Genomic DNA, 26,509 nt, shown 5'->3' on the forward strand with positions numbered 1-26,509 from the left:
ACATTTGACTTTGTCTATTCAAGTATCAATTGTATGTATATAATCATATGTGCATGTATAACAGCGATGTTTAGGCTGATGTGGCTTTGTTGTATTAAAATTCTAGCTTTCTAATGCAAACAGTCCCTGAGAAATTAAAGGAAATGCAAAAAGTGTTGAAACCATCCCCACACTCCCCATCTAAAGAACACAGATAATAACTGAACTTAAAGGCACAATATGTAATTTTGGCACTAGAGGGCGCGTATTCACAACAAAACAAAGAAACGAAGGCGTAGTTTGATGACGCCTTGACTGAGTGTGGAATCATGGGAGTTGTGGTCTTCATCCCCACAGCCGATGCAATCTGACGGGACTCGGGTAGAAATCATGTTGATGGATGAGCTAACGATTTATTAACGTAGTAGAATGAAGTAGGGAACGAGGGGTGCTGAACGAGCGCGACACACGGCTTGCAAGCAGCAGAGCTTTTATTATGCCACAGTCGACCGCTTCGACTGTATGTTGGTTCGAGTTTTAAACAGTAGGCCTAAATAAATTTATAAATATGCTGTCATAGCAGTACATACCAGTAGGTGGTAACTGGACTAAACAAAAACTGACCTGAACAAATTAAATATTTAACAAATAAATTAAACACATATAATTTGAGCTCTGCATTTATCTTATTTAGTAAGAAAGCCCCACTATAGTGTGCTTAATAAATAAATAAATTATGCACTGGGGCAGCTTTACACACAGTAAAAGTAAGAGTAATCAGGAAATGGATGAATCTCAAAACTTTGTAACCTTTTTCGTGTTGACTCTTAAATTTTAACGATACTCATTTATAGCCTATACCATATAGGTTTGGCAACATGCCAAATTTTGTCATACAACCACATTGCAAAACACTGCAAACAGTTTGGATCTGCAGTGCAAGGATGACCATGCACATTTAAGACACATAGTATGTAGGCAACAAGTGACTAATATGCTTTGAAAATCTTGTCAAGCAGGTCATAGTTAAATGAGTGCAGAGTGAAATTGAGTAAGAGGCTTTATGAGGCTTTGTCCTGTAGAGTTGACTGGAGTAGCCATATCAGATAAAAGTTTACCTTCTGCTTACAAGAGGTCTTTGGTTACAATTAATAGTTATACAATCTATGACTTTGGCAATATACAATATATAATAACCATATATATATATATATATATATATATATATATATATATATATATATATATATATATATATATTAAGTGCATAAAGCAAACTAGCTCTAGAAGGTCCACACCCACTGTAGAGTAAACACTAGGGTATATCTCAGCATGATTCATCATGTCTAGGAACAAAACTGTGTTTAATTTTCTAAAAGGTATTTGGACACTCCCTCTTTTTTTTTTTTTTTAAAAAAGAAGAAATATGTTTTTTTTATTATTAGGTTATTAGGAGGGTGGTGGGGGGGGTAAATTTATAATATATAATTATATAAACATGTAATTATGTAAAACTATATAATTAAACATATAATAAAATATATCAATATATAACCATAACCATGTTAACATGGTTTTAATATATTAACATTTAACTTTTCTGTCAAGTTACATATAATTTTACAACTTTACATCAGAAACCCAACAAATACTATAAAATTATGATATATACAGTTAAATAAGATAATATTTTTTGTAAAATATTAAATAAAATGTAATCAAAATTTGTGCCTCACCATTACCTCAAAAATGAGAGCTGAAAATTTACAAAAAGGGTTTCTGAAAAAAAAAGTTCTGCCAAAGTTCATCTATAAATGGCCTTTATCTTTTCAAATAAATAAATAAATAAAAGGGGGCCACCCTCTTGTGTTTTCCAGTTCTCCCCTCACTCCCCTCTTTAAACGTGTAGCCTACAGTTGATAAGTTTCTTAAGATTATTCAGTTTTATCCTTCTCAAACGTCAGAGAAGTTTCTACACTGTTTATACTAGCAACCGGTGATTTCTCTGCAGAATTTTTGTACTCATGTCTGCTTTTGACCTCGACGGGGAGAGGAGAAAAATGAATGGGAAGGTGGAGCCCCAGAGCATATTGCGTAATCACCATGGACCAATAGCAGTTCGAAAGTGTTTATCAGCTTGCGCAAAGTTTTGCAGTAGTTCTTTGATTTAGCTTGAAGTATATCAGGACTTCCTGAGGGTTTGGTTTTCCACGGTTGAGTGGAAGGCGGATTACACATTTTTGGCCCTGCCTTCTTTGTCAGCTGTAACAACATCCCTTCAAAGTATATAAACCTGTGCAAATTCATAAGTGCTTTGCAGAATTTCAGCCATCTCTCACCAACACTACCAGCTCATAGGCTTGGAATTATTGCTGATTGTGAATGATATGATTGTTAAAATGGCTACTTCTGTATTGCTCTTGTATCTTTTCTGCTTGGGATCAGCCGAGGCTGGGAAGTTATTGGTGATTCCAGCATTTGGCAGCCACTGGACAGGCATGAAGCCTTTAGTGGAGGAGCTCGGCAGAAGAGGAAACCAGGTGGTGGTCGTCATCCCAGAGGAAGGTCTGAACATGGCTCCAGCAAAACATACCACCACTCTGACATATCCGGTACCCTACACAAAGGCCCAGCTACAGGACAGTATGAAAGCAGGCTTAGAGAAGTTGTTGAGTTTAGATGTATCCACAGATCTGGCCAGGTTTCAGAGTTTCATCAACACTATGGATATGCTTAAAGTTATTGTATCCCGGAACGCAGAGGGTCTGCTCTCCAACAAGGACTGGATGAAGAAACTTCAAGAGTACAACTTTGACGCAATTCTCACAGATCCATTTGAGACTGCCGGAGTTATTGCTGCTGAATATCTCTCAATTCCAGCCATTTATATGCAAACAAGCCATCCCTGTGGTGTTGACGCTCTTGCCAGTCAATGCCCAGCTCCAGCTTCTTATGTTCCACAGCCTTTAACTCATTTTACTGACCGCATGAATCTCTGGCAAAGAAGTGTGAACCTGGTGAGGACTCTGCTCCAGCCCATGGCTTGTGAGCGAATGTTTGCTCGTGCAGATGAGATCGCCTCACATGTACTTCAGAGAAAAACATCAATGGTGGAGATCATGAGCCGTGCTGGTCTCTGGTTTATGCATTTTGACTTTGCCTTTGAATTACCTCGTCCATTGATGCCTAACATGGTCACAATTGGAGGAATGGACAGCAAGAAAGCAGAACCTTTGTCACAAGTAAGTCTTTCTAATAGTTATAATGCAGTCATATAGTGCATATTTACACTTTTCTTGCCAAATATTTAATCAATTTAAACTATAATTTTATAACTACACTGTAAAATATGACTGATTTTAATGGTAAAAGACTGTAAAATTGCTACAGTTAATTAGCCTTAATTGGTCAATTGGTTAACGGTAAGTTCCCCTACTATATATGGTAAAAAAAAAAAAAACTGTATTAGACATTACATGCAATTTTATGGTAATATACAGTTTTTGAAATGAAAAAGAATGTATAATTTACAGCGAAAAACTTTGTGTCAGTGACATTATGCACCTTCTATATATGTTACAATTTTCCTTCTTAGCTTGTGGAAAAGCTGCTTGTGATGTGCTTTGGTTCGTCATGTGACTTTCCCATCACCACCTGCTTTTGGTGGTTATCAGTGTACAAAATTACTTAACAGATTTCAGCATGTTGGTATGTTAACATGATATCAGTTAATGAAATTCTGTGCTTAAATATAACTTCGAATTATTCTGTAAAACCTAAAATGTTGCTACCATATTTTTTCCTTACCATTTAACATACCATATACAGATATAAAAAAGCAAAGAAAAAGAAAATATACTAAAATATATTTAATTTGTTTACATGCATGTCAATGTGACCATTAAGTGACAACTGTGAACTGTAAACATGCAAATGTGTTGTTTTCCCCCTAAATTCAGAAGCGTAGATTGCAAAATTATGTACATGATATTTGCATGGCCATTCAATATTGTAAAGATTCTCAAAGCTAAATGGTATGACATACAGTAGGATTTTTTGAAAGGAAAAATTAAAAGAGAAAAAGTAGAATCAGGGAGAATCATAAATTATTAATGGTTTACTGCCATTGTGTGAATAATACGTACTAATCTTGTAATCCATAAAAAAGTAACTGTAATCTGATTATGAGCATTATACAATGTAATGTGCTCTAATTATGAGTACTTGATTTTTGGAATCTAATTAATTAATCCAGATTACATGTAATCAGTTACTCCCCAGCTCTGGACATGGCAAACCTCATCATGATTTATTATATTATTAATTGGTAAAAATGGCTTCCATCTATATAGTAACATATATCCTTTTGGGGGAAAAACACAGTATTTGAAGATAGGTTTTAAGTTGGATTAAGTTTAATAATATAAAGTGATGTACATTATTAAATTTCATACATTACAATCTGTTTACAATTCATGCTCAAAGAGCAAACTTTTAATAAGAACAGGAAGCATTCATAAGAGATATGTAGCTGTGAAAATGTCAGAGTTGTCCAATACTACAGTATATGCCCAACTCTTTTTTTTTTTTAATTTTATTTATGCATTAATCGTAACAATCCCCTTCAACTGCCACTGTCCTTCACACCACTGATAGAATGGTTGGTTTGTGGTTGCTCCTGAATCTGTTCCTCTTTAGTTCAGCTAAAGCATTGGAAAAGCATTGCTTCTGTGTCCGGGTTACTAGACTTGCATTCAGTTAAACTGTGGGAAGTGCAACATGGTCTAACAATAATTGTGTCAAATAGTGCCACCATATGTCTAAAAAAATTAAACGATTTAGAGTGATATAATATTGTAGCCTGTTCATTTCAATATCAAGTGTTCTTTCAATAGTAAATAAATTAATAAACATTGTACATTGTATCTAGCCAAAAATTAACTTGTAGTTTAAGTATTAAATGTTTCTACATTGAATTGTGTTTGGCAACCAAGCAGACAGTGGACATTTTCTCATCTAACTTTGGAAGTTTTTAAAGAAACCTGTTTAGTCACTATTTCTCAGTGTCTTGACTATGTCCTGTAAAAACACCAGATGTCAACTACCTTTACATTTCTTCACTTATTGGATGCTTTCATCACATACATTTAATAAACAACCAGTATAGGATTAGGTTTTCCTTTCAGCATCTTATTTCTAGTATCATACCTGTGCTAATCAGAGCATGAAGAGAACATGCCTTTTTGTCAGATAACCATATTCCAAAACATCTCACATAGTATGGGTCCCCACTGCAGTGCAAACATGGCCATGTGCATTTTATAAGAGATAATAAGTTACCTAACTGGTAGATGTACTTTGCAAAAATGTGCTTGGTTGATGTTCTTCGTTTGTTAGAGATTACTAGAGTACTCACATCAGCTCAAAGTCTTCCCTTTCTGTGTATTTTCTGTTAAATATAAAATAAAATAAAAAAAAATTAATTATTATGCAGACTGTGAGGATGAAAATTAGTTGAGAAAATGAATAAATTGGTGTGATAAAGTTTTAAAAATAGTATAACAAGCATATCACTATGCAAAGACCAAACTCAGTGTACAGTCTCTCAACATACAATTTCTATCAAATCTACATTAAAAATGTAAAAAAAAAATAATAATATAAATAAAAATACATAGTTCCACCAAAAAGGCTCACTTTAAAATGTTTACATTTCATTGCATTAGTCACAAACATCTTTGTCACAACAAATTTATTCTAATATCTGTCAAAAGCCACTTCTGCTGATTTTGCTGCTGCTGCTGCCTGTCATCAACTGCAAATGTGAAGAGAACCAGCATGTTCTGGTCTTGCTGGGAATGATTAACCAGACCATGTTATCTAAAAAAAAAAAAAAAGTTAGCCTTTATAATCTTCTTGAATTTAGAAAGTCTACATCAATGCAGACAGCTGCATCTTTGCTTAATATCACTCAGCTTTATTCATTTATGAGATCTGGATACTTTTCTCACTCTGCTACTAAGGGCATGCTTTGCCGCTGAAGAATGAAGATTGTGATATTTTCAGGCCCAACCTTTGACTGGGTGTTGAAACTCCCCTTTTAGGATAAAAGCCTCTGCCGGTGGGTGCAGACTTTCAAGACAAGAAGTACTACAAGCCTACATGCTTGTCATTATTGCTGATTATGAATGATAGAATGGCTGCTTCTGTATTGTTCTTATGTCTTTTTTGCCTGGGATCAGCAGAGGCTGGGAAGCTATTAGTAGTTCCTTCAGATGGCAGCCACTGGACAGGCATGAAGCCTTTGGTGGAGGAGCTCGGCCGAAGAGGAAACCAGGTGGTGGTTGTCATCCCAGAAGTGAGTTTGAGCATGGGTCCATCACAGCATACCACCACTCTGACATATCCAGTACCCTACACAAAGGCCCAGCTACAGGAGCAAGTGAATGCAGGTGTTACTACTCTCACAAGTGTATATGTATCTACAGATCTGGCCAGGTTTCAGAATTTCTTCAAAACTATGGATCTGCTGAATGTTCTTATAACCCGAAATGTTGAGGGTTTGCTCTCCAACAAGGACTTAATGAAGAAACTGCAAGAGTACAACTTTGATGCGATTCTCTCAGATCCATTTGAGCCCACTGGACCTATTGTTGGTGAATATCTCTCAATCCCAGCCATTTATATACAAACAAGCCATCCTTGTGGTGCTGACGCTCTTGCCAGTCAATGCCCAGCTCCAGCCTCTTATGTTCCACAAGGTTTAACTCATTTTACTGACCGCATGAATCTCTGGCAAAGAAGTGTGAACCTGGTGAGGACTCTGCTCCAGCCCATGGCTTGTGAGCGAATGTTTGCTCTTGCAGATGAGATCGCCTCAAATGTACTTCAGAGAAAAACATCAGTGGTGGAAATCATGAGCCATGCAGCTCTCTGGTTTGTGCATTCTGACTTTGTCTTAGAATTCCCTCGTCCGTTGATGCCTAACATGATCATAGTCGGAGGAATGGACAGCAAGAAAGCAGAGCCTTTGCCACAAGTAAGTCTTCTGATAGCTGTTATTTTGCACTACTGCTGATTTTGCATGTGTTGTTGCCTATAATAATTCTCAAATGTGAAGAGAACTTGCCAATATCACAGGTTAAAATTAAAGACACTTTAAAAAGACCCTTTTAATAATATAAATAAACATACACAAACCTCTATAGAAAAAAAATTCTCAATAGGTCTTTTCATGATAAATATTTAGTTTTTGTGTGTGTGTGTGTGTGTGTGTGTGTGTGTGTGTGTGTGTGTGTTTCTGTCTTTGAACAGAAAACAGTAGCAATAGTTCTAAGACATGTTTGACTGTTTCTGGAATTTTATCACTTTACAAAACTCTGCAAACCAGTTCTCCAGTTTCTGTGTACGGGGAAGTGCAGTCTGCCCCCTTTTCAGCTCAATAAAACATGTATCACCTGAAACACGTTTCTCTTTTCTCACTGTAGATGTCACTGTAACCAACCTTTTTAGTCATACCATCCATTTTATTATTTGTTTTGCCAAATGTTTAATTAATGTCTTAGCTAACTGTTTACTATGGTGCCCGGGAGGTGACATGGTCGATTCACTTAGTTTTGTTGTGGCCACGACATCATAACTTGTGGGAACATGATAATATGTTATGGCCGGAAAATATTAATTTGTGGGAACGTGATATAAATGTCATAGCCACAAAATCATTTTGTCGAGGTGACATCCTTATGTCGTGGCCTCTAGATGCTATGTTGAGGGAATCATTTCTAGGCCTATACAAATATTAAATTAAATGTTTAATGTTAATAAAAATGTTAATAAAAATGTTTTATCAATTTTTGATAATCCCAGGTTGCTATGGTCACGCAGGTTTGTTTACACATTAAACTTGTGGCCACGAGAAATATATGTTGTTTCCTCAACATAACATCTCGAGGCCACGACATAAGGATGTAGTTACCTCGACAAAATGATCTCGTGGCCACAACATAATATCACGTTCCCACGAGTTAATATGACGTTCCCTCAAATTATATGTTGTGGCCACGACATATCACGTTCCTCACGAGTCATGGCCACGACAAAACTAAGTGAACTAAAACATGTCAGCTCCCAGGCACTGTACCCTGACATTGTAGTTTACAGTAATTCCATTAGCTGTGTACATACTCTAAAACTGATGCAGTTACCTTGCAATTCCTATAGAGGCTAGTCTACGTGCTGGAAACTGTGAACCATACATGGTTTTTAACTTTTTGTTGTACAATTTTGCCAGTCATCCTGTCATCATCACATTTTGCAGGATTAACTGCTTTTATCTCTGTAGCACAGAGGTAATAAGCCAGCAGCTAAGGGCAGGTTGTGTTTGATTTTTATCTTCAAGCACTTCAAATGTAATAAAGCATTTTTTTTTTTTTTTTGGACAGGGGTTGTTTAATAGGTGATAGATTATTGATAAATATTAACAGTGTTTTATTTAAATTTCTGGTATAATGTGAGATAAAGTTGTACATTTTAATGTGAGTACTAAGACATTTTTAAAAACTTTCATTACTCTGTAGACAAATCCAGTGCTTGTTATGAGTTTTGCATTTGACAAGAAAAATAATAATTTAAAAAAAGGAGTTATATTTATCTGTGCAAAGGTTACATAGTAATATGCTTTTTCTTTTATTCCCTACTTTCATCTATAATGTTAAAAACCATATCCATTTATTCCTATAATTTTTTGCATGACAACTTTTTTTTTTTTTTTTTTTTCTATCACCCCAATTGGTTGCCTCACCTCTTTAGATAGATAAAGTCCCACCCACCTCCAGTGGTCTCCACCTCCACTGAACATAAACCAGACTCATTGTGGAGTACTTTAAGTTGCACATTACCAGATTGATTTTGCCGACCACTGCTCCAGCTTGTAAAGGCAAAAGTGAGAGATTTTATATATATATATATATGTATATGTATATATGCCAGTGATAAAATGACTGGCCTGTGGTTGCTTCTGAGTCTCTTCTTCTTGGGTTCAGCTCAAGCTGGGAAACTGTTGCTTATACCATCAGATGGCAGTCACTGGTTAGGGATGAAGCATGTTGTGGAGGAGTTGGGGAGGAGAGGAAACCAGGTGGTGGTTGTGATTATAGTGGAGGGTTTGGGTATGGGTGGTTAAGAGGTTACCACCACTCTGACATATCCAGTGAACTACACCAAGGCTGAACTACATGCACTATTAGACGGCAATTTAACTGAAATTCTGAGTACCGACCTCTCTTCTGACCTAACCAAGTTCCTGCTTTTCTTCTACCAAATGCATCTTCTTCAAAGGTTCATAATAAGGAACGCTGAGGGTCTGTTCTTTAAAGAGGACTTGATGAAGAAGCTTCGAGACTACAACTTTGATGCGATTCTCACCGACCCGTTTGAGCCTGTTGGGGTTATTGTTAGTGAATATCTCTCCATTCCAGCTATTTATATGCAAATAAACCTTCCTTGTGGTGTTGACGCTCTTGCCAGCCAATGCCCAAGTCCACCCTCTTATGTTCCACAGCGTAATACCCACTTTACAGATAAGATGAATTTGTGGCAGAGGTGTGTGAACCTGGTAAGGACTCTGCTGCAGCCCATGGCTTGTAAATACATGCATACTGAAGCAGATGAGATCGCCTCACGTGTACTTCAGAAAAAAACATCAATTATGGAAATCATGAGCCGTGCAGCGCTCTGGTTTATGCGCTTTGACTTTGCCTTTGAATTTCCACGACCATTGATGCCTAACATGGTGATGATTGGAGGAATGGCAACCAAGAAGTCAAAACCATTGTCACAAGTAAGCTATAATTTGCATGCATAATACCAGTGCCGTAGCTCTCTTTTTCAGTCCTTGTGTGTCATTGTCATGGACTGTAAAAATAGCCAGCAAACCTGAAACCAGCACCAAAACCCATACCATTTAGAGTGTTTTGTTTGAATTAATTGCATCTAATGAGCTGAGGTAGAAACTGTTTGGGTCTTTTCACACTGAGCAAAATAATTTTAGAAATACACATTCTCTTGAAACATCTCTACCTACCATAACATTAAAAAGTCTATTTCTGGACACTGAGGCAAAGTACAGATTTGTTGAAGGTTGACGCCTCCTCGTAATATGCTGTCAGTTAACTATTTCCTAACTTGAGCACGTTATCATGATAGCTGATTAGAAGATCGAGCTGGAGTGGGACATTTTAATTACACACCATTTTTTATAGCCTTACAGCCCAGTGTTGAAGAAGATATATATATATATATATATATATATATATATGTGTGTGTGTGTGTGTGTGTGTGTGTGTGTGTTAGTGCAATATAATCACAGTTCTTGCATTTGTTCTAAATTAAAAATGAATTAAAATCTTACATTTATTATTTACTCTCTAGCTAGATAAAAAAAGCTACAGTAGATAAAGCAAACAACTGAGCATCATATTTAATATCCTGTAAATTTGCGTTTATATTGGTGACAATATATGAGACAAATGGATTTGTTTTACTCTTACTGATTTAAATGTAGTATAAGTTTTAATATGAACTTCATGCATACAAAAATCACACACTCTCTGTGGTCCTATTAATGTGTTGAGATAGAATATATTTAAATTAAGATTAAATAGCTATATATAAAAATTCCTTATATATGGAATAAAGTAAGAAAAGGTGCATAATAGCTCAAGCGCCAAGATTTCTCTGCATCCAAATACGTATATTACATATGTATAGCTGGTTAATACTAGCTATACTATTATATATTATTATAATTTAATAATAATAAATAACAATTATTTTTAATAAAACATAAAAACTACACGCACCTACAACAGCAGAAAAGATGCTTCTTGTTTTAAGAAAGGCACAGCTTGGCTGTGAGTGCTCTAATTGAGAGTATACGTATTTTGACAGAGGGCCCTATCATACACCCGGCGCAATGTGGTGCAAGTCGCGGCGCAAGTGTTTTTTCTAGTTTCAGCCTGATGAAGTTCTCATGTTCCCGTCCTGCACTGCATTGTTTAAATAGTAAATTCATTTGCATCCATTTGTGCGCCAATGGGCATGCTGGTCTAAAAAAGAGGTGTGTTCAGTCGCGTTGCTATTTTGAGGAAATGAAAATAGACTGCCATAGACCAACTCAAGCCTGGTATAAAGTCTGGCGCAGTATTTTTACTTTGTTATTTAAAGAGTGCGTTAGTAATATGCGCCTATAGGCGGGTGCACAACGTGCCTACACTTTGCTTATTACACACACAGGAATGCGCAGCAACACACAAACATTTTTAAAAATGAAAAATTACATTCTGCCATGTAAATAGCGAACCCGCCATGGTGCGAGCGCAGCTGGCTTTAAAGGGGATGGGAGATGAGACTCTGATTGGTTTATTGCACATTTCGCCCCAAAAAACTTTTTCATTAAGAGAATAAGGACAACCTTTTTAGACAATAAGCCAGGCGCCGATAGTTTTCCCGTTGTTGAACTAGCAAAAGTGGGTTTGGACACACCCTGAGTGCACCTGCGCTGTGCGCTTTAGACCACGCGCTTAGATCGTTAAAATAGGGCCCAGAATCATGTTTGTCGAGAGTGACCAAAGGTCAGAAACCCCTTATATGAAGATGTTTGGGCATGTTTTCTATGAATTAATTACTTCTGGCATGCAGTCGCTTGTTGTAAATTGGGCAGAAATTTCACGGGAAGTCCTTTTGTAAGTATAAATACAAATAATCAAATAACTATTAGTGAAGTGCTTATATGGACATTAGATGTAAAGGATTTTCTTGTGGTTTGTTGTTTTTAGTGAACTTTTTGAGTCTGAAATAAAGCTATCATCATCATCAATGAGACCCATTGATTGCTTCAGTGCCATATTTAGCTGAGCATATCCTACTAGCTGCAGACTTCGCCACCCCTTTGAAACCAGTGCTGACTCCTGACTCATTTTAAGACGGTACTTTAAAATGGACAATAGAATTGTGTTCCGCTTGCTTAATCTTCTGCTGCTGTACTTTATACCACTGATAGATTGGCTGGTGTGTGGGTGCTCCCAAGTCTGTATGTCTTTGATTTAGCTCAAGCTGGGAAACTGTATACCATCAGATGGCAGTCACTGGTTAGGGATGAAACCTATTGTAGAGGAGCTAGGGAGGAGAGGAAACCAAGTGGTGGTTGTGATCCAAGAGGCGAGTCTATGTATGGGTTCTTAAGAGGCTTAACAGGTGCTGTAGCTGTATGTATATATATATTTCTTAATTCTCAATCTCTGTCAATATCTTTAAATAAGAAAGCTGCATGTTGCTCTGAACTGTTACTGGTAATATTGTGATTAAAATTTACATTGCTCACTATGAATAACATTACTTCAATTACAATAATTAAAACTTGCATTCGTGCTGTTAGTCTGAATATCATGGGATTTATTAGCTATGGCCTCTTTACCACAGCCGAATATGAGCCGTGTTGACATTTAGTGTGTGACTTAAGTGTGACGTGACACAGCCAAGTATGGTGACCCATTCTCAGAATTTGTGCTCTGCGTTTAACCCATCCAAAGTGCAAACACACAGCAGTGAACACACACACACCGTGAACACACACCCAGAGCAGTGGGCAACCATTTATGCTGCAGCACCCGGGGAGCAGTTGGGGGTTTGGTGCCTTGCTCAAGGGCACCTCAGATGTGGTATTGCCGGCCCGAGACTCAAACCCACAACCTTAGGGTTAGGAGTCTAACTCTCTAACCACTAGGTCACGATTTGCCCTAAAGCAGGGGTGTCTGCCCTTCTGCAGTGTAGAAATGACTCAGGAGGGACTGAGAAAAGCAACTGACCAGTGAGCATCAGAATGTTGTCCGAAAAGGACTGCTGCCGAAACCCGGGATCGAACCAGGGACCTTTAGATACTACAACAACTCTCTTGTCTGAGTTCTAAAGTATATAAAAATAACTATTTTCTTTAATGTTTTTATAGGCAAAGACAACAACCTAAATGGGAGATTTTAGTAAAACTAACTAGAACCTCTAAATTTATAAGGTCTTACAGTAATAATCATTAGAAATATATGATGACATTACATTATATTTGTATGACAGATAACCAGAGTTAAAAAGAGACATTTTATTTGATGTTAGGCAGGGTGTGTATGCATTCTGTACTGCTAGCTAGGATCTCTGAGTATTCATAACGAGCTTTAAAGGTACTTTTTTAAGTACATTTTAGAAGAATGTTCTAAAGCTGTTTATAAATATCCACCTACATCATGAAAGTGCTTTTTCAGATTGTAGGTATTTTAATTATAAAATAATGATCGACTAGAAAACAGGTCATCATGTGTAAAAACATCTTTCAGCACTTTCTTTTATTCTGAGTAGTGTGCTTTTGGCCGCTTAGCCCCTCAAATCACAGACCTCCCCTATGTCTTGTTTTCATATGTGTATAGGGAGAAGCTGGGAATAATCACTGAATTTGCACGAGATGTGAGGTAATCCTACCACGGCCAATCCATAGTGATTTTCAAAATTGTTTTGAGAGTAGCATGCCACTATTTATGTAAAAAGATAAAGATAAAAGCATTAACTGTAACCTCTAACAAACTCTGTACTTACGAAAACAAAAGAAAATTAATGATGTATGATTTTATAAACATTTGTGAGGAAAACAATCATTGGAAAGTATAGGTAATACTTGGTTTAGTTTGTTAACATTACATAATTTACTTATTTTTGTTCATTTGATTGGATCAGTTGGTCATTGTCGTTTGCTTTTGCTGTAATCTTATGTGAGAGACAGGTTGTTCCACCCTCATGCCAGTAAACACGTCATTAGAGATAAATTGTTTATAGTAAATATACGGCAATATTTCATCAAAAATACGTTTTTATGGTGAATTCAAATAGCAGGAAAAAAAATTAACAGAAAATTATATCCTAAAGATGAGCCCTGCAGACCCTCACGACTGTGTATAAAGGTATAAAGGTCAAAAGTCTCTTGAAATATCAGATAAGCTGAACTTTTTATGATAAGACAAAGTTAGTTTGGTTCATGTGGTGCAACTCCCCAAAAGCATGATTAACCTGTTACAGACATTTGGTCCTATTTACCCTTGCACGAACAAAGCTATCTCTAATAAGTCCTTTGAAAAGTTGTTAGTTCGCAGTGTTGGGGGTAACGCATTACAAGTAATGCGAGTTACATAATCAGATTACTTTTAAAGTTACTAGTAAAGTAACGCATTACTTTTTAATTTACAAGAGAATATCTGAGTTACTTGTTTAAAAAAGTAACGGCAGTTACTTTGTTTTCCCATTTATTGACTGACAAGTGTTCTGTCCCCATATTGTGAGAAATCGGATGTATAGAGCCATTGTTTACTCTGTGTGAAAATGATTAACTAAATGTGAATGTGCATTAATTCATCCCACTCGCAAAAAAAAAAAAACAGATTTAGAAACCATCAAAATGAATTAGCTAAAACACTGAAATGCAAACTCAGAATATGATGCTAACCTGCAATAATTAAATGTTTAATAACACAAATGTATGTAATCCCATTTTATTATCCAATGTCTTTGAAGCTGACCTTTGATGATCCAGTTCAACCATACTAATAAGCACAAATGACTTTAGATAAACTAACAATTGTGCTTCATTATTTGTTTGTTTTTTATTGCTGAAGAGTGTTGAACCTTCTTCTACTGTGTTCTACTATACAGACGTGAATTTACTTTTCCTTAATCCTGAGGTTTATTTATTACACTTTTTTGGTGTGAAAGGGCTTTACATTTGCTATTTAGAACTTCTTATATTAAAAACAATCAAGCCCTGCTCATATTTAAAAAGTAACGAAAAAGTAACACAACGCATTACTTTCCATAAAAAGTAACTAAGTAACGTAATGTTACTTTTTTTTAGGGAGTAACGCGATATTGTAATGTATTACTCTTAAAAGTACCTTTCCCCAACACTGCTAGCACATTCCTGAAATCATTAACCCAGAGTTGCATTTAACTCACTTGTGAAACTTTAATCTGCAATGCAGTGACATCATGACAGAGCATAAAATCTGAGTTCATTCGTTGTGCTGTACACACATGCTGCCAGTGACCTATCAAAACTCACTCCCCTTTTGTCTAGTTTTGAGGTTCCTCCTCTTTTGAAAACATCCCCAGCCCTCTTAAATGTATCGCATTTCTGTTGTCTGCTGTGAGTGTTAGAAGAATGGTAAGAGCACTGACTGTTCCCGCTCTGGGGCTTCTAGCTTTGCTATGCTTGTTCTCCTCGGAGCCCGTGCAGGCTGGGAAGGTGCTTGTCTTGCCAGTGGATGGCAGCCACTGGTTGAGTATGAAGATCCTGGTGGAAGAGCTTTCTCTGAGGGGTCATGAGATGGTGGTCCTGGTCCCTGAAGCCAGTGTTCTGATTGGGAAGTCTGGTAATTACACCACTAAGTCTTTTCGTGTGCCATACACCCTTGCTGAACTAAATGCTAACTTGGACCACATAAGGAAAAATGGACTTGAGAAGCCTCCGCAGTTGACTGATATCATTGTAAATCTGGGGACCCTGATGCGGTTCACGGATATGCAGGTGAAAGCCTGTGAAGGGCTGCTGTATGACGAGTCCCTGATGAAGAGTCTTAGAGAAACAGGATTTGATCTTTTGCTCACTGATCCTTTCCTGCCCTGTGGAGCCATCATTGCCGATTCCTTCTCGATTCCCGCCGTTTACTTCCTGCGTGTGATTCCCTGTCGGCTTGATGAGGCAGCTGCCCAGTGTCCCTCACCTCCATCCTTTGTCCCACGCTTCTTCACTGGTTTCTCAGATAAGATGACTTTTCCTCAGAGAGTAAGAAACACACTTATGACAGTTTTCGAAAAGTACTTATGCCACAAACTTTTTGCCAGCTTTGATGATCTGGCCCGTAGATATCTGCAGAAGGACACTACATACAAAGAGCTATTAAGTCACGGTGCAGTCTGGCTTCTAAGGTATGACTTTGCCTTCGAGTATCCCAAACCCCAGATGCCGAACATGGTCCAAATAGGGGGCATCAACTGTGCTAAGAAGTATTCACTAACAAAGGTGAGATATAAATGAACAGTCATTCTCAGTTGTCCTATGTTGTCTGGTGCCCAAACTGCAAATCTTTCACATTGGCACGTACATTTTGCAAATGTGTAATGCACTTACTGATAAGACTTTACTGTTAATGCAAATAATAATAATAATAAAGCTTTTAATAATAAACCATTGAATTCCTACATCAGCATTATTGCATTTTCATGGAGTCGGATCAGAAAGATTGTTTATATTCTGTGCAAATTCATCAGTGCAGGTTTTTCAGGGTTTTAGATCATGTATGCAGAAGGCTATTTAGACCCCAAGCAAAATATTATTCCCTGCATTTCCTGAAAACTAGATTGGACTATACTTGCTATGTAATTCTGACAGGATAGAGTTTTAGGTCTAAGTCAACTTTCCCTGATCCTTTTGATGCCAGGAGTTTATGTGCAGTAATACTAAAGCATGAACTTTGTAAGAGCATTTTTAATGTTTACTGTCCCTGGCATTTTACATCACACAATGTTCATTGCCAGGAGAGCCAATATACAGTATAATTTTGAATACTCCAAATTCACTGGAACAAGCATAAGAACAAAATCATAAGTTCACACGTGTTGTGAATTGGGTAGAAACTTTCCATGGGAAGTTCTCCTTTGTGCATAAACATAAATAATACACAAAAATTAATTAGTGATTGAGATGCATAAATTGCGTCAGTGCCATAGGACTATCTGTAAATATCACCTTCACCACCCCTTTGAACCTTGTCCTGACTGATTTTAAGGTGGTACTTTAACCTGTGTGGTTACACTGCATGAGTGTTTTTCTTCACTGATCTCCTTCAGCTGCCACTGTCCTTCACACCACTGATAAAATGGCTAGCTTGTGGTTGCTCTTAGGTCTCTTACTTTCTAGTTCAGCTGAAGCTGGGAAACTGTTGGTTATACCATCAGATGGAAGTCACTGGTTGGGGATGAAGCCTATCGTGGAGGAGCTGGGGAGGAGAGGAAACCAGGTGGTGGTTGTCATCCCAGAGGCAAGTCTGAGTATGGGTCCTTCAGAGCATACCACCACTCTGACATATCCAGTGAACTACACCAAGGCTGAATTAAAAGCGAGCATAGCAGATGAATTCAACACCATTCTGAGCATTGATATCTCTACAGACCTAGCCAAGTTTCAGGCGTTCATCATCTCACTGGATGTTCTGCAGATGTTTATATTGAGGAATGCAGAGGGTTTGCTCTTCAACAAGGACTTGATGAAGAAACTGCAAGAGTACAACTTTGATGCGGTTCTCACAGATCCATTTGAGCCTGTTGGAGCTATAGCTGGTGAATATCTTTCCATTCCAGCTGTTTATATGCTAATAAACCATCCTTGTGGTGTCGATACTCTTTCCAGTCAATGTCCAGCTCCAGCTTCTTATGTTCCACAAGCTTTTACTCATTTTACTGACCGCATGAATCTTTGGCAAAGAAGTGTGAACCTGGTAAGGACTCTGCTCCAGCCCATGGCTTGTGAGCGAATGTTTGCTCGTGCAGATGAGATCGCCTCACATGTACTTCAGAGAAAAGCATCGATGGTGGAGATCATGAGCCATGCAGCTCTCTGGTTTTTGCGTTTTGACTTTGCTGTGGAATTCCCTCGTCCATTGATGCCTAACATGGTGATGATTGGAGCAACAGTTAGCCAGAAACCCAAACCACTGTCACAAGTGAGTCATTATTGTTCAGTTCTTAATAGGATTATACTAGTAAGTGCTGTATGTGTGGATGTAATTTGATTAAAATTTTTTGTTTAATTTCTGTTGTTATCCTGAAATAGAAAAGAGCCAGCAACATGTAAATTACCCAACCCAGTCTCCAGTATTTTCTGATAAGCACGGTTATCAAAAAATAAAAAATAAAAATAAATTATGTATATCTGTGAAGAACTCATAAAAGACTCCTAAAGATCTGCAAGTATGGGCAGAGAAGCTGTTGCTGATGCCTACAGATGGCAGATGCTGGACCTTATTCTTCTCTTACTTATTCTGGTGCAATATCTTTATATAGCAGAAATAGTAAGAGTGGTGTTTAGATTTTTTAGTAATTTAGTCCAAAAGCACTGAGAACTTTTACTTCTTTTCAGGTTTTAATTTTCTGCTTGTCTGTATTTGTCAGTTTGTGCATTAATGGTGGGGATTTTCCATGAATCTTTCTGCAGATTGCATAGATGCACCAGTAGGTGACACTCAAGTATATATACTGTATATAAAAAGCCACATTCTTTCATCTTTCATACAGACAGTGAGAGAAAACCTATTTGCAGTGGACCAGTTTTAGTACCAAACTAATTAGGCCATTAGCTGAATTCATAAGGGCTTACAGTGTTTGTAGTAATCTCTTGACATTATTAATGTTAAGTATGGTATGGATGCATTGTGAATCTGTACTTTATGATAGCAACTTCGGTATCTCTGGGTATTCATGACAACACTCAAAATTACAATTAATTTGTTGGAGCCACTGGTAAATATATGACTGTTTCCACCTGCATCATGAAAGTATGAAGACACATATAGGTTATTTTAACTGTATGCCGGATCAGCTTAGACTCTCAAACACATTTCTTTGCTTTAGACTTGTTGTCAACATATTGTTTTTCCTCTATTGTATTATCAGCTCCTTATCTTTGTAGCTAATGAATCAAAGTGAGAGTGATTTAGTAGCAAACAGGTCCTTCTGTAAAACATGTGCTCTGTAATCTTTCTCTCAGCACTTACTTTCATTCAAAGAAGAGACCTTTTGACTGCCACAGCCCTTGTAAATGAGAGTTCATGTTTTTTTGCGTGACTGCCTTGTGTTCCCATGTGTATAGGGTGGAGCTGGGAATAATTGAGTTTACACATTATGTAAGGTGATCCTACTACTGCCAATCCATAATGACTTGCAGAATTGCTTTGAAAGCAAGTAGCACCTCTTATGATTGGCAAAGTTTTATTTTTCTTAATATATATTTTTTTCTTATTGTAAATTCTTCAAATTCTATACAAGTAGTTTTGCACAATCTTTTATTATTACAATGAAGCTACATGTAGAAAAAACAAACGGAAAAAAAGGAAATGAGATCAGAGAACACTCCTGCAGACTCTCATGACTGTGTGTCAAGGTCAAAAAGTTAAAGATAATTAGTTTAGTTCAGTTTCATGTTGCGCAACTTCCATAAATCATGATATTATTTGACATTTTTTATTACCATTTCCTTTTGAAATTTTTTTAAACAATTATTAGTTTGATACTTTGCATTAACAACTTCTAACATATTGAACCTTATTGTAAAGTGTTACTGATATATAATTTTTATACAGTTTGGTATATATGAGTTTGGTCCTCTTTTGTATGAACAAAGCTATCTATAGATAACTTCTTATATGTTTGTATGCTCTTGAAATCATTAACCCAGAGCTACATTTAACCCACTTCTTAAACTTTAAACTGCATTGCAATGATATCATGACAGAACGTAAAAGAGTTCATTTGTTGTGCTGTACACACATGCTTCCAGTGACCTATAAACACCCATTTCCCTTTTGTCTAGTTTTGAGGCCCCACCTCTTTTAGTCATCCCCAATCCTCTTAAATGTATCGTATTTTTGTTGTCTGCTGTATGAGTGTTAGAAGAATGGTGAAAGCACTGATTCTTCCCAGTCTGGGGCTTCTAGCTTTGCTATGCTTGTTCTTCTCGGAGCCCGTGCAGGCTGGGAAGGTGCTTGTCTTGCCAGTGGATGGCAGCCACTGGCTGAGCATGAAGATCCTGGTGGAAGAGCTTTCTCTGAGGGGTCATGAGATGGTGGTCCTGGTCCCTGAAACCAATGTTCTGATTGGGAAGTCTGGTAATTACACCACTAAATCTTTTTGTGTGCCCTACACCCATGCTGATCTGAAGGCCAACTTGGACAACATAGAGAAGAATGCATTTGAGAAGCCTCCGAAATTGACTGATATTTTTGAGAATTTAGGGAACCTGATTCAGTTCTTGAATATGCATGTGACAGCCTGTGAATGGCTGCTGTATGACGAGTCCCTGATGAAGAGTCTTAGAGAAACAGGATTTGATGTTTTGCTCACTGATCCTTTCCTGCCCTGTGGAGCCATCATTGCAGATTCCTTCTCGATTCCCGCCGTTTACTTCCTGCGTATGATTCCCTGTCTGCTTGATGTGGAAGCCACCCAGTGTCCCTCACCTCCGTCTTTTGTCCCACGCTTCTTCACTGGTTACACAGATAAGATGACTTTCCCTCAAAGAATAGAAAACACGCTTATGACAATTTTTGATGCTTTCCTGTGCCGTAAACTGTTTGCTAGCACTGATGAACTGGCCAGTAGATATCTGCAGAAGGACACTACATACAAAGAGCTATTAAGTTACGGTGCAGTTTGGCTTCTAAGGTACGACTTTACCTTTGAGTATCCCAAACCCCAAATGCCGAATATGGTCCAAATAGGGGGCATCAACTGTGCTAAGAAGGGTCCACTGACAAAGGTAAGATGCAAATTCATCAGTGTAAAACTTTGAGCAGTTAAAGCTTTTAGGCCATGCTTGGAGTAGGTAATTTAGATGCTAAATAAGATATCATTCAATACATTTTCTAACAGCTAGAGTGGACTATACTCTACCACCTATGGAATCCGTGCACAAAGCCTGGCTGGTTAGAGCTGTTGGTCCAGGTCAACATGACCTAATCCATGCTGATGCCATGATTTTATGAGCAGTAATATTAGAACATGTGATGTACTATGTACCTTGAAACTGACTGGTTGAATCACATGATGTTGATTAAACAGTTACAGTTACACATCTGTAATGACATTGTTGAAGAGTGCCAACCTACACATTTATGAACTTTGTTTGAATATCTAATTACTATCCACTACTGTCATAAGCTGTACTTCTGAAGATGTGTATAATTCCATTAAACATAAGTTTAGGAGTTTAGATGTTGTGCGTAATTTTCTAAACCAGCATGAATTTAATTACAGGCAAGGTTTTTTTTTTTTTATGCTTTCGACTTTGACCACTTTAATCTTTAAGAGAAAATGAGGTGCCCCTTTGTGTTTACAGTATGAAACACTAGGGGAAAGAAGACACTTTTTGTATGGTTGTGCACTGTGGAGTAAGCAAACAGAGTAAATTCTTCTTTTACTAAGAGGTAGATCTGTTTGTATGTTAATAGCTAAAACACTTGAACTCAGAGTGTTAGGTCAAATAAAAACATTGCTAATTGTTGCAGTATGCTGCTTTTCAAAGTTTGAACATGCAAGTTCATGTGGATATCTGTGGATCTGTGTGAGCAAAAAAAAAAAAAAAAAAAGAAAAGAAGAAGAATGAAGGAAGGCAGGAAAGGGGAAGTTTACAGTGAAAGCTTGCTCCACTGTGTCCTTGGAACATGAAACCTGTTCATTCATTGCTGACATGTGTTCTCTGTGCAGGAGCTGGAGGAGTTTGTGAACGGTTCTGGAGAGCATGGGTTTGTGGTCTTCACTCTGGGCTCCATGGTGTCACAGTTACCCGAAGCCAAAGCCAGAGTGTTTTTTGAGGCATTCAGGCAGATACCTCAGAGGGTGAGTGAGGAGAGACTAAAAAATAAATCAGTAAAAGACTACTTTTAAACGCTTAAATGCAACCTAAATGTAAACTCACATTTAAGGACATTTTTGGGTCAAAGTAAGGCCAGGCATATATTTGTTAAACAAAATAATGTTATACAAAATAATGCATCTTATCTGTCATATGTTAAGAATTACATGGCTGCATATTATTAACCTTCATGATTTTCTTTGATTTGTAGGTGCTGTGGAGACACACTGGACCAGTCCCTGAAAACGCTCCAAAGAATGTCAAACTGATGAAGTGGCTGCCACAAAATGATCTCTTGGGTATGTTTATATTATCCTTTGACCCTCTAACCCACCTGTAAAACATTTTATTCATAGATATTTGCTTTTTTGGCATTGCTGACAAAATCAGCGAGTACATGATGTCTGAATTATCATGCCATATTATAACTGACTTCATCATGTCAACTGCTAACACACTATTACACTGAATGTGTTTTCCTTTAGGCCATCCTAAGGTTAAGGCTTTCATTACACATGGTGGATCACATGGAATCTATGAAGGAATCTATCATGGGGTGCCACTGGTGATGCTTCCTCTGTTTGGCGACCAAGGGGATAACGTTCAGCGCTTAGTGTCTCGAGGAGTTGCAGAAACCCTGAGTATCTATGATCTGACCTCAGAAAAACTGCTGGTTGCATTGAGAAAGGTCATCAATGACAAAAGGTAAACATAATCACGTTTAGCATGTGCATGAAATCAGTTTATGCACTGATGCAATTGTTTATATTCATGCCACATTAAGTATTGAACTCAAAGTGGAATATTAGTCCTTATATATAGTATTGCACTGTAAAAATGATTTTTCAAAGTTGTATAAAAGATTATTATAGTGTGTTTTCCAAGAAAATCCTTTTTTAGTCTTTCAACTTCAAAATTTCACATTCAATTTAATTTCGCTTTTGTAATTATTTGTGAAATTTACTAGCATTTTCTGAGTGAAAAGTGTTTCAAACCATACCACACACCAAAATGTTTTCAGTGTGTAGATTATTGTAAGGACTGCAGTAGTTTTGTATACAACAAAATATAAACATACTTCCTCCATCTTTGACTCCACAGCTACAAGGAGAAGATGACAGAGCTTTCAGCTATTCACAGAGACCGTCCCATTGAGCCTCTGGACCTGGCTGTGTTCTGGACTGAGTTTGTTATGAGACACAAAGGGGCAGTGCATCTCAGACCTGCAGCACACGAGCTGAACTGGATTCAGTATCATTCTCTGGATGTCATTGGCTTTCTTATTCTCATTCTAGTGACTGTTATTTTTGTGACTGTCAAAAGCTGCATGTTCTGTTTCAGGAAGTGCTTCAAGAAAACTCAGAAAAAGAAGAAGGAGTAGATAAATTAAGTCATTATTTTGCAATGTCTGTTTTTGTGGGCTGATTGTTTAGAGACTTGTTTAATCTGTGTTTTTAAAACTTGAATACCTCCATAGCCTGGATAAGTGAGTTGAATAAAGTCTCACAAACGTACTGTGTCAGGTAAACATTTACATTTTTGTTACTTTTAGTTACTGTTATTTTGAATCATTGCAAACAAATTCATGAAAACATTGTAAAAAAAAAAAAAAAAAGTTAGACAGTATTTTAACTCATTCTTGAAACTTTGATCATGAATCTTTTTGCTTGATTATCCATGAAGTTAAGATCATTAGTTTAGATAACATGACATAATGGTGCTTTGCAAGTTGGTCTGAAGTTTACTTAGCAAGTAAAAAAATAATAATAAAAAATAAATAAATAAATAAAAATTTAAAATACATTAAAAAAGGATAATAATAATATTATTGCTGCAAATCTTCATTCAATGAAGCAAAATGACCAGGGTTATTGCAACACTTAGTTATATAGCTTTTAAAACTGAGTATGTGTAATATCAAATATTTGTGTTTTCTGTATAAAATCAATTCTAGGGCTGAAATTTAAAAAAAAAAATCACCTTTGCTATCACAGGTATAAATAAAAAAAAATGTGTCTTTATTTTTTTTATCAAATAAATGCAGCCTTGGTGTGCATAAGAGACTTCTTTGAAAACATTACCAGTGTTGGGAAAGTTACTGTGGAAATGTAATGGGTTACAGATTACAAGTTACCCTATTTTAATTGTAATAAGTAGTGTAACTATTTCATTTACTTTTTCTAAATTTCTAGTGAATGTTTTCAACTGTCAATCATTTTGAAACATTTAAAGCAGGCAGGTTAACCTTACAGTAGTAGGATACAACGGGGCTAAAGGGACACCTTAAGAAAAAAATGTGCTATTCACTGCACCTAAAATGTATAATTGCAGAATATATATATATATATATATATATATATATATATATATATATATATATATATCTATATATATAATATATATATATATATATATATATATATATATGTACAACAGATTTTGTGTGAAAATAAATAATTCAAGTTTTTTATTGTTTAAAAATCTTAATAATGTATGAGGTGGCATGGGTGGGCCACACACAGGGTAAAAGGCTCACAGTATTGATACAAATACGTCAGTTAAAATAGTTTTTTTTTTATATATATATACTAGTTAATACTATTTCAAAATAATCACTTTATCAAACTTTGTACTATTTTCTGCTTATTTTGAAAAATAAAAGATTTTTTGTTTCAGACTTGTAAGTGCATTACCGCCACCTATCTCTCAAATGGACCATTGACACTCCTAATTGAGATTGTAGATAGTGTGTCAGTGGTCCATTTGGTGGTAGCAATGCACTTATAAGCCTACGATCCGCCATGAACCAAAAAGATGACGACGACAGGTCAAGCACCTGCTGTTGAGAACGCGCTCAGGACAGTTCGGACATTGCGTGAATCAGAAGTAAAAAACGAAATAAATACTGTTCAGTTTATTGCACAGACCGATCGTTTCGTATCTTTGTACACATCATTGTATCGTCACGAACCACAGGGTTTAATTTGGTTTTGTTTGTGTGTTTCTTTTTTTTTTCTGACTCTCAAAGCCTTGATTCCCATCCACTTACATTATATGACTGAAAGACTGCAACGGTTTGAGTTAAAAATCTTTGTCTTCCACTGAAGAAAGATGCCCTGGGGGTAAGCAGATTAACATCAAATTTTAATTTTTGGGTGAACTTTAATGTTAACCCAAGAAACTGAAAGGAAGAAAATCACTGCTCTTGAAGTTTCTTCTGCTCATCAAGCCTGCATTTATTTGATCAAAAATACAGATTTTTTTTTTTAATATTGTGATATATTATTACAATTTAAAATAATTGTTTTTTCAATTTATTACACTTTAAATTATCATTTATTTCTGTGATGCAAAGCTGAATTTTTAGGATCATTATCACATGATCCTTTAGAAATCATTCTAATATGATGATTCATTATCAAAGTTGAAAAACAGTTCTGCTGCTTAATATTTTTTCAGAACATGTGATACTTTTTTAGGATACTTTGATGAATAAAAAGTAAATATAAAATAAAAAAAATAAATAAAAAAAAGAAGTTATAAGTTTTTAACATATAAATATTTTGTAATAACAATATACACTGGTCAGTAATTTGGGGTCAGTAATTTTTTTTCTTTCTTTTTTTTAAATAAAATCAATATTTTTATTCAGCAAGGATGTGTTAAATTGATAAAAAGTGATAGTAAAGAAAATATATTATTAGAATATATATTATTAGAATTTTTTTTTTTAATAAATGCAGTTCTTTTTAACCTTTTATTCATCAAATATATTAGACAGCAGAACTGTTTCCAACACTCATAATAAATCAGAATATTAGAATGATTTCTAAATGATCATGTGATAGACTGGATGTTACATGACACTGAAGGCTGGAGTAATGATGCTGAAAATTCAGCTTTGCATCACAGAAATAAATTATTTTTTTAAAGTATATTCAAATAGAAAACTATTATTTTAAGTTGTAATAATATTTCACAATATTACAGTTTTTTTCTGTATTTTTGATTAAATAAATGCAGGCTTGATGAGCAGAAGAGACTTCTTTCAAAAACATTAAAAATAGTAATGTTTCCAAACTTTTGACCTGTACTGTGTGTATATGTATATATAAAAACATTAAAAATAGTAATATATATATATATATATATATATATATATATATATATATATATATATATATAATTACTAGTGGGTGGGTGCAAGACACTATAGTTCATGTAAGTATAGCAAAATAAAGTAATTATACCCAAAGTAATTATACCCAAAAATTCTTCATAGCCTACAGTGGACTACCAGTAAAACTGATAAAAAAAATTATTTTTTTTAAAATTGGGACCAAAAATTATTCAGACACTTCGACCTGACCATGTTTTGCTTTTTCTTTAATTGCTAATGCAACCTTTTTACACCACAGACTGAACAAAATTAAGCATTGCTTCGTAACTGGTCTATAAAGTATCGATAGTTGTGTAAATATTGTCATACTTACAGTCGTCTGAATTTTTCGTTGATTGTAATCCGTTACATACATTTCTATCGAAGTTACTGTATCTGACATTATCAAGATGAATTTGTTCTGACACAGTTTAACTCGAGTTCTTGTCATAGTTAATTACCATTTTCTTAACTATAGTAAATAAACTGATAATGTGAGAATTGTTGAAGGTGTCTGAATAAATTTTGGTTTGACTGTACACTATGTTTTATTTTTTTTTAAAATATACATTTGATTATACAGTTTATGTACCTGGACACCTACAAACTTGAAAAACTTAAACCTTGTGTAAATAACACAAATAAATAAACAGAAC

General features: G+C 36.0%; 1 protein-coding gene across 6 annotated transcripts; it reads left to right on the top strand.

Moving 5' to 3' along the window:
- Positions 1-2,185: 2,185 nt before the first annotated feature.
- Positions 2,186-23,208, top strand: LOC109059962 (UDP-glucuronosyltransferase-like). Of its 6 annotated transcripts, XM_042731046.1 has the most exons (6): positions 15,098-16,062; positions 20,572-20,599; positions 21,547-21,678; positions 21,906-21,993; positions 22,180-22,399; positions 22,796-23,208. In XM_042731046.1, the coding sequence occupies exons 1-6, from the start codon at positions 15,230-15,232 to the stop codon at positions 23,073-23,075; spliced, it is 1,581 nt and encodes a 526-aa protein (XP_042586980.1). In that variant the 5' UTR covers positions 15,098-15,229; the 3' UTR covers positions 23,076-23,208. The 6 variants fall into 6 exon arrangements, with proteins under 6 accessions (XP_042586983.1, XP_042586981.1, XP_042586980.1 ...); XM_042731049.1 differs by lacking the exons at positions 15,098-16,062; positions 20,572-20,599 and adding an exon at positions 2,186-3,221; XM_042731047.1 differs by lacking the exons at positions 15,098-16,062; positions 20,572-20,599 and adding an exon at positions 6,089-7,018.
- The last annotated feature ends 3,301 nt before the right edge of the window (positions 23,209-26,509 follow it).

Source organism: Cyprinus carpio, chromosome B9, assembly GCF_018340385.1.
Source record: "Cyprinus carpio isolate SPL01 chromosome B9, ASM1834038v1, whole genome shotgun sequence".
In the NCBI taxonomy this organism is placed as follows: Eukaryota; Metazoa; Chordata; class Actinopteri; order Cypriniformes; family Cyprinidae; genus Cyprinus; species Cyprinus carpio.

Bases quoted from the DNA above. Each gene is read 5' to 3' on its own strand.
- LOC109059962 (XM_042731044.1), top strand. From the start codon at position 19,697: ATGTATCGTATTTTTGTTGTCTGCTGTATGAGTGTTAGAAGAATGGTG. The intron at 21,679-21,905 runs GTGAGTGAGGAG...TTTGATTTGTAG, and splicing joins TCAGGCAGATACCTCAGAGG to GTGCTGTGGAGACACACTGG. The intron at 21,994-22,179 runs GTATGTTTATAT...GTTTTCCTTTAG, and splicing joins GCCACAAAATGATCTCTTGG to GCCATCCTAAGGTTAAGGCT.